This window comes from Cyprinodon variegatus, unplaced genomic scaffold, assembly GCF_000732505.1.
Source record: "Cyprinodon variegatus isolate N-32 unplaced genomic scaffold, C_variegatus-1.0 Scaffold264, whole genome shotgun sequence".
NCBI classification, from domain to species: Eukaryota; Metazoa; Chordata; class Actinopteri; order Cyprinodontiformes; family Cyprinodontidae; genus Cyprinodon; species Cyprinodon variegatus.
This window is the reverse complement of record NW_015150717.1, coordinates 701,362-720,497: the sequence shown is the minus strand read 5'-3', so window position 1 is coordinate 720,497 and position 19,136 is coordinate 701,362. Positions and strand designations below refer to the sequence as shown.

Sequence of the window (19,136 nt, the reverse complement as noted above, 5' to 3'; positions counted from 1 at the left end):
TTATTTATTATTTTTCTGTAATCATTAGCAAAATAGCTTGTGAGGACCTTCAAAATGTCCTCACTTTACAACAACTGGTCCTCATTGTGATGGTGAAATTGGAAAAATTGTCCTCACTCTGCTGCCAGGTATAAAACTGAGATGTGAACAGATTGGAACTTTTCAGGACACAGAGAAGTTCCCAGAAACATTTTACTTTATCTTTGGTAAATAAATGGCTTATTCTGGAAAGGGTGAGTGTTACTACTGGTATCTTACTGTACCTATTTGCTGGTTAATATATTTAACCATTTACTTTTTCTTTAGCCGAATGCTGTTATGATGCTTTTTAGACCCATGCCTATCGTTAAACCACTGACAATCTATCACTTTTATTTTCTGAAGGACGGTTCTTTTTTGTAAAATATGTAAAACAGCTTTAAAAAATGAACTAAAACAACATGAATCAAGTAATCAATTTACAGAGAGCATAATTACTTATTCCAAAACTATTAAATTGACTATAATATGAATATTCTTAACGAAATTAATTGTCAAAATGCGTCTCAAGAAATCGAAATTAATAAATGCTTAATTTTACAGTTTTATTTATTATGGTTTTGTTTTTATTTTGAAACGCTAAGCACAGTGACGTCATCAAAGCGCGTCAATTTCTCCGTTGAGGCAATTTGAACTTTAGTTCCATCAGACTCTCCCCTGTCTCCTTGAAACCGTCTTTTATCATGATAGTCCTACAGAGGTGTCTTAGTTTAATGCAGGTTCCCAGAGTCAGCCTGTTATCGCGATGTTATCGCAGCAAGTTTCGTGTGTCCAGCCCATGTGTAGGGTCTCCCTGTCCGAACATCACCACCCGAACAGCTCTGCTGTCACTTCAGAATCAAAGAGGGTTCGATCATCTGTTATCGGCTCATGCCAACTCTTCTAGAAGTTTCTCATCTTCTCCATCTTCCAGAAAAGACGCTGTTGGGCAGATCCAGTCAACACATTATCATCTTGTTTACACATGCAAGGTACCACAAGTAATGCTCTGCGAGAGTGTTTCAGTCCTGTTCAAACTCTGTCCACTCCAGTTTTCGTTGTGTGATGTGATCTGAGTCATTATATTAAGTCAAGGCAACTGGTAATTAATAAGAGGTCTGTGATGATGTTTGCAGGTTTGCTCCACCAGGTCCATGCAGAGGATCTCTAAGCTGGCCTACCATAAAGGTGTGGTGATAGTGACATGCTCAGGATGCAAGAACCACCACATCATAGCTGACAACCTGAACTGGTTCTCTGATCTGGAGGGAAAGAGGTTGGTTGAGCTGAGATTTAAACTTAGAGGATGCAAGATGGTAATTCAACATCAAACTTAAAGATTTGAATACATATGTTGTTTGAAAAAATAAAATCTATCCATATACCGCTATTTACTGATGTTCTCATTAACAGAATAATTTGGTCTAATGTAATGCTACAGTTTGGTGAAAGCCACAGAGGTTTTTTTTTTTAAAACAAAGGGCTAAAGAAACAAAATTTCTATGAGTTATTGATGAAGATATTAGCTGTAAACAACATGTATGTTATAAAAAAAGGAAAATGGTAAAATCCTTAGCTGTGTTACGTGAATTAAACCTTTTTCCAAACCACTGAGCATTAATTACTTTGTACAACACAATGATCATGTCATACTTAAACTATGGTGTTTGGGGATTACCGTCCGAATCCTATTAAATCTTTATTCATATTACAAAAAAGAGCACTGAAAACTATTAATAATTTTAGAAACATCCTTTTCAAAATTTTCTAGCCCACTTTTTCTTAAGAGTAAGTTATTTAAATTTCATGATTCAGTAGGTTAAAACGTTGTCTAGGTTTTGTATAAGGCGAATAAGAAAACATCGCCAGCTAACTTCCAAGTAAGGTTTGAAAAAAGAGGAAGTCACCTAAAAAAATAATGTGAAAGAAACGGATATCTTAGAAAAAAACACAACAAAAAACTGGTTTAAAACCAAAATGTATCTACCATATGTAATAAAGGAATTAATTAGTGGAACAGACTTAATCAAAGAATTAAAGAATCAAGAATGATGATGACATTCAAAAAACAAAAACTACATGGACATAATGATAGTATGATGTTTTGAATAGTTAAATACTTATATAATACTTTAAATATGATAAAATATAATCAAAGTAAATGCGGATAACTGAAAAAAGATGGATATAAATATTTAGACAGAACGGATGCAGAGATGTTGTAAAAAAGTAAAAATAAAAAGAATAGAAAATCTCTTTATTTTCCCGCAATTGGGAAATTGTGATGTTACAGCAGCAAAAGGTTATAGTAGAAGTGGTCACACAATCTGGACTTTAGAAAAGTGTATAAAATATAGAGATAGGAAAATTAAACAAATAGAGTATAGTACTGTACAGTTTTTTTTTTTTTTTACAATTTAATACTCTGTATCTGGAGAATAAAAGTAATAACAGCTGTGGACATTTTTACAGTAATGGAAATGTGGAAATATAGCAGCAACACCAATGATGTGCAAAAAATAAAAAATAATTATAAAAATACAGCAGCATGTTATATAAATAACCAAAACAGAAACTGCAAAAATCAGCATTAATGTAAAAACTAATTGAGGTTGTTGGAAGCAGTGATGGTTAAAAAGTCTTACAGCTGCTAGGAGGAAGGATCTGTGAAAACCCTCCCTGGTGTATTTATGGTGCAGCAGCCTTTCACTGAATGAATGAAGCTGCAGAATTATCATAAGGCTTTTCTGCTTTCTGCTCCATTTCATTCAAGATGCATTGATTTTAGAGTCCGTGTATTTTTGTGTATATGACTTGTAAGGTTATATTTTGAAATAAATATATTGAATATAAAAAAAAGTTGGAGCACAGGTGAACAAACAGCTCCATGAAGAATGGTGCTGTTTGTTCATGTATGGAAAAAACAAACAAACTGTGTACCAACTGGAGCCCGCCTTCCTGTCCATCAGATATAGTGGTGTCTGGATCCTGCTTTTAGGGATAGTTTCCTTCAGCTTCTAAGCTGGTAAGAGATAAAATGGGAAGATGGTTGATGCTGCATTCAGGGGAATTATGAAAGTAAACCTATCTTTAAAGAAACCTTCTATCTACTTATCTGGAGGTGTTGTATTGCTGTGGGATTAAAATATTAACTGAAGAAAACATGGATAACAATTGTAAAGAAAGTAATATGATGGAATTTTAGTTTAAATTTGTAGTTTCTAAGAACATTAGTATCACAAGAACAGGCAGACTTCTTTGAAAATCTTTACTTTTGTCAAATGTAATAAAAGAAGGGAAATGAGTATTATTTTTCTGCAAGGTGCATCCATAATTAGTGTTGCACAGATTCTGATACCAGTATCGCGCAGGGCCCCGGTACTCGCCGAGTACCGACAATAAGGGCAACGATACTATTTTTAAAGAGCCAAAAGTTTATTCAACAATTGTCCCCCATTCCAGGTAGGCAATAAAAAGTTCTATTGGATTCACTTTGTATTAGTCTTTTTTTTTCCTGCTTCACAAAGGTAGGCAGCAGCTTGACAAGGTCATGATGACAATTATTTAACATCCAAGTAGTATGCAGTTCTTCATATATACACAAACACACACATCAATTTCAAACAGATGGTATCGGCCAATACTGCACAGCCAGGTATCAGGTATCAGTATTGGGACAACACTATCCATAATATTCTGCTGATGGCTCACATTGTGCTGCTTAATCTTTCAGAAATATCGAGGAAATCCTTGCTGCCAAAGGGGAGTCTGTGAAGAGGGTGGAAGGCTCTGCTGCTTTGGAGATAGTTCTGGAAGAATCAAACACAGACAGTGCGCAGAAAGCTGAGAGAGAAGCGAAGGGGAATGAGCCTGAAACAACGTGATTTACCTTGATCACACACTGCACTTGTATCTTTATATATTTACATTTAAAATAAAAGAACTATTTGGTTATCCTTTGGATTGATCATTGTGGTCTCTTAGAATAAAGTGAAAAAATATTAAAACTCAGTGAAACGCAGAGTCGTAGCCAGAACCTTTTTATAAGGGTGTCCAGGCAATAACCAGTGGACACTGATGGGTTGCCGATAGTGGATAGGCGACAGAATCTCATGGTCAATCTACACTGTTCCAACAGGAAAATTAACGAGCAAAACATCCATATTTTTCTACATAAAGACAAACTATCCTTTCCTACAGCCTTTCCAAACAAATAGGCACATATATTTAAACATCTGTGCTTTCTAGATCAAATGTATAGTGGATAAAATTGTTTCAGGTTTGAGTTCTGCTGCAAACATCTTTTCCATTGTCATTACTTACCTACTTTTATCAATAATCATTCTGCATAAAATTGATATTTACAAGTACTAATATCTACATAAATTGATTACTTATTAAGTTTTTATTAATATAGGTGTCTATGATTTCACTGAAGACTCCTAGATGACTTGCAGAAACACAATTTTTAGCTCTGAAAAGAGCATGAATTCTGTATTTGTCATCTTAAATGTTAGTTTATTGATGTGCATAACCACATTATCAACACATTAAACACAGTGTTTTTGGTAAGTAATTGTTAATATATGAAGATTTTTTATATTTTGAATATTCAACTTGAGAGTATTACTGCTGCCACCATCTGTATTAGAGGGGGAAAATATGATAGGGGTGGCCAATGATTGGCTAAGGGTGATCATGGCCACCCCTGGCCCCCCATCTAGCTCTGCCCCTGGTGAAATTATTTTATCTGAGACTGTGGGTGTTGAAAACTATTTTTATTTATTCATTTTTATCAAAATCGTTATCCCCATATATAGGGCACCGAGACTCATCCTGCCTTGGCTTTGGTTGCATTTTTCCCCCCTTTTTTCCTATTTCATTTTCTTCTTAGGGTCAGCATAGCTTTTAATTTTGAAGAGTCACCAGTTTATATTTTAACATTCATTTCAGGATGTTTAAAATAGCAGCTTTCTGTAATATCCATCAATATAAAGTCTGTTTTGTATAAAAAGCCTCAAAACAGAAACTGCTTGATTTGTTCCATCTTGAAACCATGAATTAAGTTCAGGTAAAAAAAAACAAACAAACAAAAAAAACGTCTAAGTAGGTGTCGTGGGATCCAGCGTCAGAAATGACCCAAATAGTTTCCGTTCTCGCGAGAGTTGGACTGTAGCTAATAGCAGGCTGTTAGCTTCTTTAACACGCTGCCGATTCTTCTGTTATCTATATTATTGGAATGACTGAGATGGAAGGCCTTGAAGGCACCGGTGAGACAGAGAAGCCCAGACATCGGCCTTTCTTAATCGGTGTTAGCGGGGGAACGGCCAGCGGGAAGGTAAATCAGTAGAAATGTAGTTAGCTTACCGGTTTATTAACTCGATGTCAATGTTAGCAATTATCAAACTGTCAAAATAAACGCCACGCCCACTTGTTTAGTAGTTTATCATGTAGCTAAAAGAGGCATTGTCTTTGTTACTTTGGTCCAGATTTACTTCTCAATTTCCAGCCTTGATTTTATTAAATAAATAGGTAACAGTTCGGTTTTTTAGGGGGGGGGGGGCATATTTGACGTCATCTCGTAAACCTTGAACTCAGGTCGTAAATTGAACGCAGACTCATGTCTAAATTTAGCCTAATTCATGTATTTATTCCCTTTATGGTCAAAAATGATGCAATGAAAACAACGAAACATTACCTGATATTAACAGGTTTAGTTGTGTAATTTAAAGAGCGTTTTTAACAGATTGATGATGGAGATGTGTTTTGTTTTTGTTTTTTTTCCCAGTCAACGGTTTGTGCCAAGATCATGGAGCTGTTGGGTCAGCACAAAGTGGACCACCGCCAGAGAAAGGTGGCCATCATCAGCCAGGACTGCTTCTACAATGTGCTGACTCCCGATCAGAAAGCTAAAGCCCTTAAAGGACAGTACAACTTTGATCACCCAGGTAAACATGTTCAGACAAGACATTTAATTTCATCAACTTTGTGGAAAAACGGGGTCTAAAAGAAATTGACCAAGTGTTGTTTCATTTCTTTGCAGTAGAAAGTAAGTAGGTTGTACAAACTTTAGATAATCGTTTTCCAAAGTGTGTTCAAGACATCCCCCTAGCTGATGTAACCAATTCACTGGTTCAAGATGTCTTGCAGATGTCTCCATCCTATAAAATCTGACCAAAAGTTATTTAGGGTTTAATGTTCAGCACCCAGTTCCATGTAACTTCAATTGCTGGGTTGTTTGGTTTGACTTTAAGACTATTGTATTTGCTCTTGTAACAACCATTTTTTCAAATGTAGCTTAGAAGATCAACTACAAAATCTCTGCCAGTTATTTGTTCACCATATTGTCAACAGCAGGAATGAAAATATCACTTTCTAAGTAAATAAAGGCAAGAGTTTTGGTGCATTCCGGTTCAGGTTGGGATTAAGGCTTTTTGATTGACAGGAAGGAGCTAAAGGTTGACATGACTTTACTGTTAAGTATAGCGGAGGATCTTTAATGCTGTGGGCCTATTTCTCCTCTAGAGAATCTTTGAACATGGTAAGACTTCATAATGCTAAAAATCAGGACAATTTAAAACCTAATATCAAAACCAAAGTTCTTCAGCATACACCAAGTATTTCCATATATTTCCACATAACATATGCTTTGTTTTTCTTGATTCATTGCTCGATTCTTTAAAATCCACACTACTTCAAACACTATTTCAATGCAAAACAGGTTTATTTGAAAGTTTATTTTCACATCTTAAGACTTGATTTCTGTCTTTAAATTCCTACAATTTCCGACATCTCTCAGAGGCATTCGATAACGAGTTGATGTACAAAACATTGAAGGACATCGCAGAGGGGAAGGCAGTGGAGGTGCCAACATATGACTTTGTCACCCATTCCAGGTTGGAATCATAAAACACTTTAAAGTAATTCGATGTATGAAAGCTCATCCCTTCTGTAGTCTGAAAGCTCTTTGCATGTTTGCAGGTTGGAAGAAAGGATCACCTTTTACCCAGCGGATGTGGTCCTCTTTGAGGGGATCCTTGTTTTCTACCCCCAGAAAATACGTGAGATGTTCCACATGAAGCTCTTTGTGGACACAGATTCAGATGTCAGGTTGTCCCGAAGAGGTACTTGAGCTTCTATCACACTTATTTAATAGTTTTCTTGTGAGTTTTAAACCTTATTTCTCATAGTCCTGAGAGACATGAACAGAGGGAGGGACCTGGAGCAGATCCTAAACCAGTATACGACATTTGTAAAGCCTGCTTTTGAAGAGTTTTGCCTGCCTGTAAGTATAATCACCCCTGATTATGTGCTGGTTTATTCTTCTCTTTATGTCTAAAGAGTTGTTTGGGTTTTTTTTTTTTCAGACTAAAAAGTATGCAGATGTCATCATTCCAAGAGGAGTAGACAATATGGGTGAGAAACTTAAATTTAACCTGCTTATAATCCTTTTCACCAGGTTAGATGATGCCTAGAATAACGTCCTAATTTTTCATTAGTGGCCATCAACCTCATCGTTCAGCACATTCAAGATATTCTAAACGGAGACATTTGCAAGTGGCAGCGTGGGAATATCAACGGACGGGGCTACAAAAGGGTGACTTCGGAGCAGGGGGACCTGCAGAACGGATCCACTAACCCTCCAATTAAGAGGGTCCTGCTGGAGCCCAGCAGTCGGCCTCACTGACACTGAATGGATTTAGATGTGTGTTATGAAGGAATGGGAACAGATAGACTGTGGAGGTGGGGTGAAAACTACTGCTACTGTGCCAGAATCTCACACACCCACTGAATTATTTGGTAATATATATTAGCGGTTTAATGTAACAGGTTTTGACATCTGGAACCCCGATTTATTCGTTGTTAACAGGGTTTCTACACTGTCTGGGATTTCCTGGGATGGTATGGAAAAAGGAAATAATTTAACATTTCCAGACCTTAATCCCTAGAATTATAAATGTGCTCTTCCTCCTTCATTCATTCCATTCGCTCTACCTTCTACCATCCTCATAAATCCTTGCATCTTTCCTAAATCCTTTCCTTCTTCAACACGGTAATTTATTTTTTCCAGTTTCCAAAACAAAAATCTGCACACTTTAGAAACAACCATAGCTGTATTGTAAATTTGTGTATTTTATAATTCAAATGAGCATAATGGTCTAAAGTCATGTCTAGAATGCTGGGTCTGAAATCTTTATGTATAAGATGTGTAGAAACCCTGTTTATAGTAATCAGTATTCTCTTGAGGCGTCATTGTTTTAATTTTTAAAATGGGTAAATAGGTGGTTATTAAACCAGGTCTTATGAGTGATAGAAAATGCTTTTGCACTTTTAAATGTGGTTTGATGGTAGACTAACATCTTCCTCACTACTTTAAGAAGTATTAGTGCATTTAAAGTAAAATGGTACAAATACCACACTGCAAAAATGATCTAGAAATAAGTAGAAATGTCTTAAATTAAGTGTGTTTACCCTTAATTTGAGTAGGTAAATAAGATGATTGCCAACGGAATGAGTATTTTTTTACTCTTGAAATAGGAATGAGATAATATGCACTTGAAATAAGACAATGCAAATCTTTTTTTCTCACTTACCTCCTCAATTCAAGAAGAAATGCACTTAAAGAAAGAAGTTACTTATTTAGATTTCAATTTTCTGCAGTGCACGTAGCCGAGTAGTTGTACCTGTTCTGTAACAGCTTCTTAAAGGAGCTGCAGAAACATTCATACCCATTCAGCATTTTGCCAGCTCATAAACCTTAATGGCTTTTGTGAGACAGACACTAATTGGTGTGTGTTGTGTAGACAAAGAGAACTGACACATGGCTTCCTAGGCTTGTTCAAAACCTGAGAGGCGTTAGATGTAAACAAGGAATAAAACCAATAGGCAATATGCCACTGGTTAGGCAAAATTGATGAAGAGCTTTAATAATATTCATCCAGGTCATGGTAAAGCTTGGAAAAAGTTCAGTCTAGGCAACTGGATTCAATAACAAGAAAAAAAATGCTGGATCTTAACCTGTAATTTAATGTTTTTTTTCTGCCAGAAGATGCAGAATTAGGTAGATTTTATTAATTGTAAATTCACACACCAGTCTGATCACTGGATGGTTGCAACGTTTTAGTGATCGTTGGTGTATATATATATATATATATATATATATAGACTAAGAATCATCAGTTAACTGCTTCTAGTTTAATGTCTTAAGTCATAAAGGTATGAATTCAACAGGCAGCAGCAGTGAGGAATAAAAATAGGTTAAGATATTAAAAGCTGGTAGATACAACCCAAAAGCTGCTTACAAATGTACGCCACACTTTTCAGATTTTAATTTGTGAACCCTTAAACTATTTTCGTCTTCCTTTACTATAATTTTGCACCATCTTGGTTTCTAACAGATTCTGTTAAAAGTACATCAGCGGTTGAGGCGTCAAAATGTAGACAAGTTGAAGGGGTGTGAATACTTTTGCCAGGCTTATGGGAGAATTAACTCCCTGTTTGATCATTTTCTTCCAAGTCTATGCCTTAATATTTTTTCTATTTTTCCACGATTCATGTAAAACGCTGTACATCAATAAACGGAAACTATTGAAGCCTTATTTACTATCAAACAAATGAGACTCTTGCAGACGTAGCTTTTATAGAAACAGAGCCTTTTGTTTTATTGGAGTTTGAGAGCACAGTGTGATGTGTTGGGTGGGGAGGGGGTTTGTGACCATTATCCTAAAAAAAGAAAACAAAAAATAGGATTCCAATGATTTCCTACAGCACACGTTGGAATGACAGACTCACAAGCCTCAGAAGACTTCTCTCTCTCTCTCATGCAGACGGGACCGGGACATGATTGTGTTTGCTTTGTGGTTCTCTACAGTTTAACACGGCACTCCATGATTCAGTATGACATACATAGATCACAGCATCTTTAGTAATTTTCTTTTTCATGTTTTTGCCTTGCCTTTTTTTTTCTTTTTTAGTGCACATACATACGGCACTTAGGAGAAGCTAAGCTCTTCTCATAAGCATAAACGTCCTTTTTAAGAACAAAAGGAGCACTGTATATAATACATGTCATAACCATACATGATTCTTACACAAAAAAAAAAAAAAAAAGTTTAAAAACAAACTCAGATTTCCAGTCTATAGGAGCGATCCTCTTAAGTTCAGTCACAGCAGATTCTCAGGCTTCAGCCTTTCAGTTCGGGGCAGGTTTGCACCTGAGCTTCTGCTGTTTAAGGAGAACTTGTACGTCCGGGGTTAGTGTTGCAGAGGACGACCGGCAAATGACACATACATACAGGAAGAGGTATTAGAGAGATGTGTGGGGGGGTATGGACCATTCAAGTTCTTCTCTCATACGCAACAGCTCCACTCTAAAATAGTCCAGGGAGCAGACTTTGGTAATATCCGTAGTGTCTCCCCATGAGCTCTGACTCCTCCAGCTTTCCTTTGGCTCGACCACAGCCTCAGCTGCTAAATCAGAGCAACAGTAATCCCGATTTATAATCTCCCAGAGCGGCAGAGCTCTTTGTAAACCTCGGCGACGTTTTAGTTGTAGTTTGTTCTGGATTCCTTGGAAACAAGTCACCCATTAGCTTTAGTGGATAGCTTCCATGCGTCTTTCTCTTAGTATGTAATAAAGTGGAGTTAGTGTCATGAAGCACAGTTGAAGGTCAGGGTTAGAAGGCCTGCAGGACCCTAGGTCTTCTCCTCGCGGTCAGTCTTGCGGCGGACAATGTTTCTGGGTTTGATCTTCAGGGACAGCTCCCACAGGGCCTCCTCAGCGAGGTGGTCACTGAAGTCGTTGAAGAAGGAGATGATTTCCTCGTTGCGCTTCAGGTCGTAATGCCTGAGATCAGAACAGGTTAGAGGTGCTGAATAACTATTACTTACTGAACAAAAATCTAATTAGATAACTTTATATGAGATATGAATGCTGCAGCTCGACAGTAAAAGCAGTCTTACACTTGTTGGAAGCGCCGCATGCTGTCAAGGATATTGAACTGCTGCCAGCGTTTGGAGAAATTGACCTTCCCGTCTATGAGGTCGGGGTTCCCCAAATGCACGAAGGTCAGGTCCTGGAGGATGAGGCCTCTGTGAGGAGGAGAAGGAAGGGAAATCAAACAAACAGCCATGTCATGTTTCACTGAGCAGCAGATCTGTTAAAGCAGGATGAAGTGCTCACAGGTACGGGATGCAGGGGGGCTCCACCTCAGCCAGAGCAGCTCTGTAGGCCCTGAAGGACGAGGAGCTGTCGATCAGAGTGCAATACTCCTCCAAACCCTTAAAAACAGGAGCAGATAAGTGAAAAGATGCCTTTTATAAACAATTATCAAAGCTAAATTAAAATATCTCACCTCAGAAGTCTGTTTCTGCCACTCTAACCTCCTGATGGGGGCAGAGTCCAGAGCAGACAGTATTGCCAAGTAGGAGTTGAAATTATTTAACTTTCTTAAGTGCTGAAATAAGAGAATAAGCGTCAGTATTAAATATCACCTGATAAAGATGAGCTTTTCTTTGGAAGAGTGAGACGCCTTACCTTCATTATCTTAATGAACTTGAGAAGCAGCTTCTCTCTGTCCTGAGCTTTCTCCTGCTGAATTATCAAAGAGCGCACCCTGTAGGCCAGAGAGATACGTTAAGCTGTTTGCATTTAATAAAATACAAAAACCAAAAGGATGTGATCTGATTGTTTTACCAATAGCTCATGTTGTTAAAGTGCTCTGTAAACTGAGTTAGGTTGGGACTCTTCTCCTCATTCTGCTCCTTTGCCCAAAGCAGAACCTCTGGAATCTACAGGAAACAGGAGAGGAGGAGTTAAAACACAACCTTGTTTATTGCTCCTGATTCCCAACAGTTAAAGCAAAGTTATTCTGACCAAAAGAAGGAAAGGAAATCACTGCACCTCAATTTTGTAAAAAAGTTCAGCATCAAGTAGCGTGAGCTGATCAGCAATCTCATGACTGCGGAAGTCATGAAGAGTCCCAGGCCTGTTCACAACCAAAAGCGATTAAGCTTCACATTTATCGCCAGCTGCAGTAACAGGGAGGATTACAAAGAACGACACAGATAGAAACAAAGATGGTACCTTGCAGAGACCCCTCGAGCAGCGAGGGGCTTGAGGGAGTTTGTGTATCGCAGCAGCTTCTTTTGCTCCACCTTGTCCAGGATATTTTTACGAAGCACACGGGCGAGACTGAGCTCGCCATTACACACCAGCGTAAACACCAGGTCCATGAGCTGTTTCAAGATGTCCTCAGTCAGCTCCACTAAGCTGGAGGACAGAGGTTGGGAGGTAGAAGTGACTCAATCTCTTACCAAATCAGTGTTCTGGAAATATACTGAGACATTTCACTGCAGCAACTGGGAACATGAATGAGGATTTTTTTTAACTATTAGCTAAACTCACCACAACTCATCAACAACACGGACCAGAACAAAGAACGTGTTCTTGCTGACTCGCTTCTTGAAGGTGTCTGGACTATGGCAGAAGGTGGTATATGTGCTTTTGTGGTCAAGGACAATGGAACAGACTTAAAAGAGCTGCAAACCTCTTTATTAATTTTGTTACACTTTCTGCTATTTCCACATAGAGAATGAAACAATTTCTCCTTTTTTTCTTTTTTGCAAAAGAGCTCTGTCTCATTCAGACTGAATGAAGAGCATCAGAAAAGCTTTTTCAGGTCTTTCCTTAAATTCTTACTTTAAGGCTAAAATCTGCCCGCCTCAAATTAATATAGCTTTTTCTTAACCACTCTGTAGTTCTGGATGACTGTTAAAGGGGTCATAGAATTATTCTATAGGGTATTTGGTGCTGGTCCTTAAGGTCTCTGAATAGGGTGTGTAACATTGGTTGGGCAGAAAATGGCATATTGGCTGTTCTATGAGCTTAATGCAAGCCTGGTTAAAAGCCTCAGAACTAAACGACAGGTTTTCTTCCTTTTATGGTACGCTCATGAATATTTAGATGAGCTGTGCGCTGATTGGTTGGTTTACAACAAGCGAAGCTGCTGAGCATAGACGCATCATAGCAACAAGCACTCACTGAAACATCGAAATTGTTGATATGGTAGGGTGACCAGATCTCCTCTTTTTCCTGGACATGTCCTAGAGCTCATGGCTCTCTGCTAACATGAGGTCCAGTCAACAGAGAGGGGTGTGACAAAAGTAGAACCAAATAAGGCAACATCAGCAATGGGGCTTGGTTTGAATTCACCTGTTTTATGGTGGAAGTTTAGAATTGTGAGATTTGCAGAGAAAGAAGGTGTTGATGGGGTTTGAACTTCTCTGTACGTCCATTTCACCCACTGAACTATCGTTATTCATCTATGATAATATAAACTCGGCTTTGTATTCCATGACCCCTTTAAGAATCTCTAACCTCTAGGAAGGTTTCAACCTCTGTTTTTCTTAAAAGACCCAGTATTTAGTCCTGCCCCCCCCCTTATCTCAGCCCATAAGGCCTGAAAATCTTCCCCAAGAATAAGGCTGCCACTACCGTGTTTCCCTGTGGAGATGATAAGTTCAGGTAGTCCTAGTGTCATCAGAATGTGATCATGCGATATTTTTAGGATTCTTTTTCTTTCCATTTCACAAATACTTCTTTAGTGTGTGCATGAATACATGAAATCCCAGTAACATTGAAGCAAAAAAATAAAAATAAATAAAAAATCTGCATTTATCAGTACAGATCTAGATCAGAACAGGCAAGTCTGTTTTAAGTAAATATGGATTAAAGCTTAAAAAAAAAAAGTTCTGGAAGAAAAAAAAGCAATTAGACCAGAGCGACATGCTGATTGATTTTAAAAGGATATCTGTAGTGTAGCTTCTTAATGAGGTCCTCTGGGGTTATAAAAGTCCTATATGTAGTCAGGAAGGCTTCACAGTACAAAACAAGATCTGTAAAGAAAAAAAAAACAATAGCATCTTTGAGATGCCTTGCAGCTAAATAAACAAATATAACCTAACATATCAAATATCCCTGCTACATAGAATTATAGTCTTAATATTAGACTGAGGTTGCTTAAGGCCAATCAAACATATAGGATTATTCAAATATGAAATTAATACACCTTTTAACAATAAAAGATAAAGACAGTTGGACCTAGACAGTTTTTACCTTTGCGGTCTGTTTCTGTAGCGTGGACTAATAGGATGTCTCCTGACCCAGCACGGACGTCAGGACCGTCGTCATTCTGGAAAGATTCGGAGTAATAAAGAGAAGCTCAATATGAAGAGAAATATCTATGAGAGAGACGCAATTCAGCCCAAAACGTAGCATGCACATTTTCTCTTCAACCAACCCCATTTTTCCTGCAGCAGCTCCTCTGATGACGAAGAAAAGTCTGACTTGTACATAAAATAAAATCTAAAAAATGATTCACTGCAATGTTTGTGTTGCAGCACAGCTAAATTGCCTTTCTGGTCAGAGTGCTCCTCCTGTGTCTGACTACCTCCCTTCTCTCCGCTGTAAATCGCTGCTGTGACTGTGCCGCTAACCTTGCAGAGAGGTGTGCAGCATTTCCACTCATCTGTGTATCAGACTGCACCACTCAGGACAAAGCAGAAGGAGGTGGTGGAGAAGGCACAGGAAGTTTTAGCTCTGCAGTTTAACAGCTTAAACTCCAGAGGGCAGCAATTGCTACCGATGCTCATGGGCAGGATCTGATTGCACACCACAGAGACTGATTTATTTGATAAAATGCTTCCAGGGCTGCTGTTAAGTTTTGCTCCAAATAATAAAAAGCATCAGCAGGTCTCCACTTACTTCTTGCTTTAGTGTTATCCTGCTCATGATCTCCTTGTGGTCTACTAGGGAGAGCTCGTCTACGTCCTCCTCAACGCTCCCGGCTGTTTCTGTCATTTTCTGCCTCCTAAAGCACACCCACACATCATCACCATCATCAACACAGACAGTATCACATCTGCCTAGGTTCTACACTGCATGCTTAAAACAGTTCATTTAAACAGAAAGAATCATTTTAAAACAAACCCTAATAATATATAACTTAACATTTTTTTCTTTATACAAGCATGTGAAAGGCTAAAGATCAAACTTAAGAAATAAGAGTAATAAGGTACATTTAATGGCACCATGTCTGATCATTTCCTCCAGACCAATACATGAGGAGCACATGATCAAGATTTAACTGAGTTTCACAGTAGTAAAAACAGGAAGTGAGCTTTATCACTGTTACCTTTCTTTGTCTAAAGCCTCTTTACTATTGCTGGATGGCATCTGAGGAACAGGGTCTTGAAGTACGTCATCAGCTGCAATGGTTTCCTAACAGTTGAGGAAAAGAACGTAACCATCAGCCTCGGATGTTTACAGTTCTGGAGGGAGGTTTGTCTGCATTCAATGGCATGAAGGCTTTGTACATTATTATAACCACTTTTTTTTTCTTTTTTTTACAACCAATTTCTCTTTATCTGACAGTGTTAGTTTGGCTTGTGTGATTAAAATCTGGACATAAATGGAAGTTGAGGGGAAAAAAACAGCCCTGACCTCAAAAAGATTAAAAACCCAGGCTATATTTGAAATCTAACACTAGAATTAAATTTTATCAGTAGAGAAGTTAGATTTCCAGCCACTATAAGGTCAAATATTACAGTTTATATTTCTTTAAGCCTGTATGAAAAAAACTGACCAAATGAAGATTAGAGAAAAACTCATATAAATCCAAACCTGTTAACCTATCCTTTTTAGAAATTCCCTCCATGAATCACTGGTCTACCATGGAAAAATAACATAATACAGATAAATCATAAAGAACAAAAAAAAAAAAAAAACGCCTTCATGCCTATGATGAATTTCAGCAAACCTTTCACCAGAACTGTGTGGAAAAACAACATTTGTGAATGACTTCATGCAGTAACCAGAATCTAGCTACAGATGAGATCATATGAACCACCAGGATCTCATGCAACACAGCGGTGAAGAAAAGGAAGAATGGAAGTTTGGAAGACATTTACCACATCGTCCCATAAGGGCAAATACAGGGTGGGTGCTTGGAGCTAGCAAAGAAAACCCAACACATGAAAGCCAAAACAAAACACCAGAGGGGATAAAATTCACTCAAAGTGAAACACCGTCTGAACAATAACGCAACCGCACACACATCGTATCATTTTATATGTTAACCCAGAAAAGCAAAACAAACCAAAAAAAAAAAACCCTGAAGCAAATGCAGAGTCTGACCCAAAGGAACATAACCACACAAACGAATTAGCTGTTACACATGCAGAGGTGCATGTTATTCATTAAGGCAGTTGTTACTGGAAACCCACTGAGAATCCTATTTAGGAGCAAAGAGATGTCAGGAGTTAGAGCAGAACAAGCTGAAACGTTCAGTGCAGCCAGAGATAAAGCAGTCACCAGCCAGGCAGGCAGAACAAACAGATGGACGTTTTTCTTTCTTTATAATTTCCTTATTTCCACAACACCGGCACATGATTCAGTCACAAGCGAACCTGTGAAGCTGAGATCATGTCCGTTCGGGTTCGGCTACATCCATATTCCATTTCTGCCGCTGATCGCTTTTTAGGGGATGAATCAATAGGAGGTGCTGTGTGCAACATGTGAGAATGAAATGGGCCAAGCAACACAGGCCAGGGCTTTTACTTTTAATCGCCGCCCCCATATCTGAATCGATTCATTCCCCCCCAAGGCGATGGGACGTGCAAATGGGATTGACCTTTCACCTTTGGCGGTCAGCTACTTACTCGGAGGGAGAGAGGCAGCTCCCCATTGGCCTGGTTGGATGAGTATAGGTTGACATACTCCCCCTCCCCGCCCTCGTCATTCACGCTTTCGCTCTATGGGATGGGAAGGGGGGAGAGGAGGGACACAGACCGAGGCATGAAGCAGGAGAAAGGGCCACAGAGTGTTTGCTGAGGCAGTAACAGGCTTAATGAGGGAGACAGCAGCTGGCCGAGGTCAGTTTCAGGGGTTACTCAATAAATTAGAACATTACTACAAACTTAACTTGTCACAATAATTGAATTCAAGAAGAGAGACTCATACACTAGATCCACTAAAGATATAGTGATATATATTTTAAGTGTTATGAAAAAAGCAACAAATAATACATAAACCCAATTAGGAGGGATTCTTAAGAGAAAGATTGTAGTCTACCGAATGATGGGGAAGACTTTGACAGCTGTCCATAGAACGGTCACTGAGACTCTCACCAAGGAGGTGCTGTATCATAGCGTATTAATAGAAAGTTAAGTGAAAGGAAAAAGGCACACAGGCTTCAAGGATAACCACAGCCTTGGAGAACTAAGGAACAGCTCATTAGAGAAGATGCAAAAACTTAGATTGGGGCTGGAGACTCACAGCACAGATTTGTTCAGTATACGGGCTAAAACTGTCCTATTTCATGTCTTCAGTCACTCCTAATCCAGAGGCAAAGTCAGAGGTTCTTAACTTGGAATAAGGAGATATTTTCATTTACACAGTCATCCAAAATCAAGGTTCAAATCATTTAGAAATCAAGCCCACGATTTGTGGGGAAAGGAGTATAGAGGAACAGAAACCAAGGTTCTTAAGGTCCAGTGAGACGTTTCCAGAGTCGCCGATGATTTGAGGTGCCATTTAATCCACTGGAGTTGGTCCATCATGTTTTATCTGATTCAAAGTGAGCACAGCTGTCTATCCATAAATAACTAAGCATTTGATATTTCCCCACTAGTTTTACAAAAATACTAATAATAATTCTCCAGAAGGTCTTAGCTCCTGTCCACTCTGCCAAAATGTACCAGTGTCTTTTATGACTGTGGTGTGAATTTAATTGACTGGGCAGCCTTAATGCCTGATAAAAAAAAAAAAAAACTTAAAGAGAATCTATGCATCATTGAAGGAAAGATGAGACAAACTACAGACAACATTACACAGAAGAGAAAAGGCTGCTGTTAAATCAGCCAGGGCGTCCCTAGCACTGCAGCAGAGCTAAAGGTTCACTGCTCCAATGCTGCGCTGCTGGGCTGCAAAAGGCAAAAATAATTATGCAAAGGAGCCCCATTAGGTCCTGAGTGCAGATATTTTAATGTCCACGTGCTTCCTGTGTTAGAGATCATTTTAAAGTGGTCCATTTTCTCTAGAAACTCATCAGATTTCCTTCCTGTAAACCTTAATTATCAGAATCAACACAAAATTAATGAGTGTGTAATTAAGCTTTAGGAGTTTAATTACTAAATTATATTAACTTTTTGAATCACAGTTTAATTTATGGCGGTGCACCTGTGTCTACAGGGAGCTGTATTATCCATCATGACCAACAGGTGGCACCGGAGTGCATTATATGCAGAAGAAATATTACCTCTGGCAGGAACATGCAGTATAGCATGCTCTACTGGGATTCCTTTAAGACTAATAATAAGACAGAACACAGATTGTGGGAAGTGATAATGATACCTAGATGCCACAGAGCGAATGACTCACTATATATTTTCATTACATGTGCAGCAGTGCAGAAACCCAAAACAGCTGGAATCTAACTTAAATCTGCAGAGGGCAGAGGTCCACGATCAGATTTTATTAATGCCGGAAGAACTCCTTCATATAAGCTCACCGCAGAGGTGTGGAGAGAGTCAGTGAGAGAAGACTCAGAGGGAAGACAGACAGCCACAGAACCCAGTGAGCCGTCCAAGGAACCGTTTGGACCGCCCCCGCTGCCATCCAGAGTGGTGGCATTGGTCAAAGCAACCTGGTCCAAGCTCTAGTGGAGAAGAACCAAAGCATGGAAAAGAAAAAAAGAAGGGAAAAAGAAAACAAAACAACTGAGAGATCAGAGAAGAGAAGTGAGAGCAAACAGAAAGCGAACAATAGAAAGCAGGATAGGAAGTAGTGTCACCAGTGCTAACTCTATTTTATGGGAAGGATGTGCCTAAACATGAAATGCACTGCATGCATGCGCACACACACACGGATACATAGACAATGGTGACTTGTACTACAATAATGAGAGGCATAAACCTTGCAGAAAGATCAATTAGCCAGCATTAGAAGTTATTGAGAGAATAGATGTTTCAGTGTGTAACCAGGACAGGAGATGCCTGTCAGCAGGGAGGTAGTAGTAACCTGTTAGAACACGTTTCACATACCAGCCCTGTTTGAGCAT

The 19,136-nt window shown here is 38.7% G+C and overlaps 3 protein-coding genes across 10 annotated transcripts in view; 2 read left to right on the top strand and 1 right to left on the bottom strand.

The window, feature by feature from the left end:
* Positions 1–651: 651 nt before the first annotated feature.
* On the top strand, positions 652–3,979 carry dnlz (DNL-type zinc finger). Its single transcript, XM_015382707.1, has 3 exons — positions 652–1,010; positions 1,155–1,294; positions 3,752–3,979. Exons 1-3 carry the CDS (start codon positions 723–725, stop codon positions 3,900–3,902), a joined length of 579 nt encoding a protein of 192 aa, XP_015238193.1. The 5' UTR covers positions 652–722; the 3' UTR covers positions 3,903–3,979.
* Positions 3,980–5,163: 1,184 nt separating this feature from the next.
* On the top strand, positions 5,164–9,440 carry LOC107089765 (uridine-cytidine kinase 1-like). The gene is made up of 7 exons (XM_015382727.1): positions 5,164–5,356; positions 5,807–5,966; positions 6,818–6,914; positions 7,000–7,142; positions 7,209–7,303; positions 7,386–7,434; positions 7,518–9,440. The coding sequence occupies exons 1-7, from the start codon at positions 5,258–5,260 to the stop codon at positions 7,703–7,705; spliced, it is 831 nt and encodes a 276-aa protein (XP_015238213.1). The 5' UTR covers positions 5,164–5,257; the 3' UTR covers positions 7,706–9,440.
* A 229-nt stretch (positions 9,441–9,669) lies between these two features.
* rapgef1 (Rap guanine nucleotide exchange factor 1) overlaps positions 9,670–19,136 on the bottom strand; it is a 47,763-nt gene continuing 38,296 nt past the window's right edge. For 2 of the 8 annotated variants that reach the window (XM_015382722.1, XM_015382721.1), the window contains 15 exons: positions 18,588–18,734; positions 16,738–16,830; positions 15,213–15,298; positions 14,783–14,888; positions 14,135–14,210; positions 13,830–13,914; positions 12,425–12,517; positions 12,104–12,289; positions 11,921–12,005; positions 11,714–11,808; positions 11,555–11,633; positions 11,373–11,474; positions 11,201–11,298; positions 10,981–11,109; positions 9,672–10,864 (listed from right to left, as the gene is read on the bottom strand). In XM_015382722.1, coding sequence (XP_015238208.1) covers positions 10,714–10,864; positions 10,981–11,109; positions 11,201–11,298; positions 11,373–11,474; positions 11,555–11,633; positions 11,714–11,808; positions 11,921–12,005; positions 12,104–12,289; positions 12,425–12,517; positions 13,830–13,914; positions 14,135–14,210; positions 14,783–14,888; positions 15,213–15,298; positions 16,738–16,830; positions 18,588–18,734 — 1,611 coding nt within the window. In that variant the 3' untranslated portion in view covers positions 9,672–10,713. Of the gene's footprint in view, positions 10,865–10,980; positions 11,110–11,200; positions 11,299–11,372; positions 11,475–11,554; positions 11,634–11,713; positions 11,809–11,920; positions 12,006–12,103; positions 12,290–12,424; positions 12,518–13,829; positions 13,915–14,134; positions 14,211–14,782; positions 14,889–15,212; positions 15,299–16,737; positions 16,831–18,587; positions 18,735–19,136 lie in introns of all 8 variants that reach the window. The other 6 variants (XM_015382720.1, XM_015382719.1, XM_015382724.1 and 3 more) reach the window with 6 other exon arrangements.

Coding starts and splice junctions, on each gene's coding strand:
- dnlz (XM_015382707.1), top strand. CDS start 723: ATGATAGTCCTACAGAGGTGTCTTAGTTTAATGCAGGTTCCCAGAGTC. Junction 1,011..1,154: donor ATCTTGTTTACACATGCAAG/GTACCACAAGTA, acceptor TGATGTTTGCAG/GTTTGCTCCACCAGGTCCAT. Junction 1,295..3,751: donor TCTGATCTGGAGGGAAAGAG/GTTGGTTGAGCT, acceptor TTAATCTTTCAG/AAATATCGAGGAAATCCTTG.
- LOC107089765 (XM_015382727.1), top strand. CDS start 5,258: ATGACTGAGATGGAAGGCCTTGAAGGCACCGGTGAGACAGAGAAGCCC. Junction 7,143..7,208: donor TGTCAGGTTGTCCCGAAGAG/GTACTTGAGCTT, acceptor TATTTCTCATAG/TCCTGAGAGACATGAACAGA. Junction 7,304..7,385: donor TTGAAGAGTTTTGCCTGCCT/GTAAGTATAATC, acceptor TTTTTTTTTCAG/ACTAAAAAGTATGCAGATGT.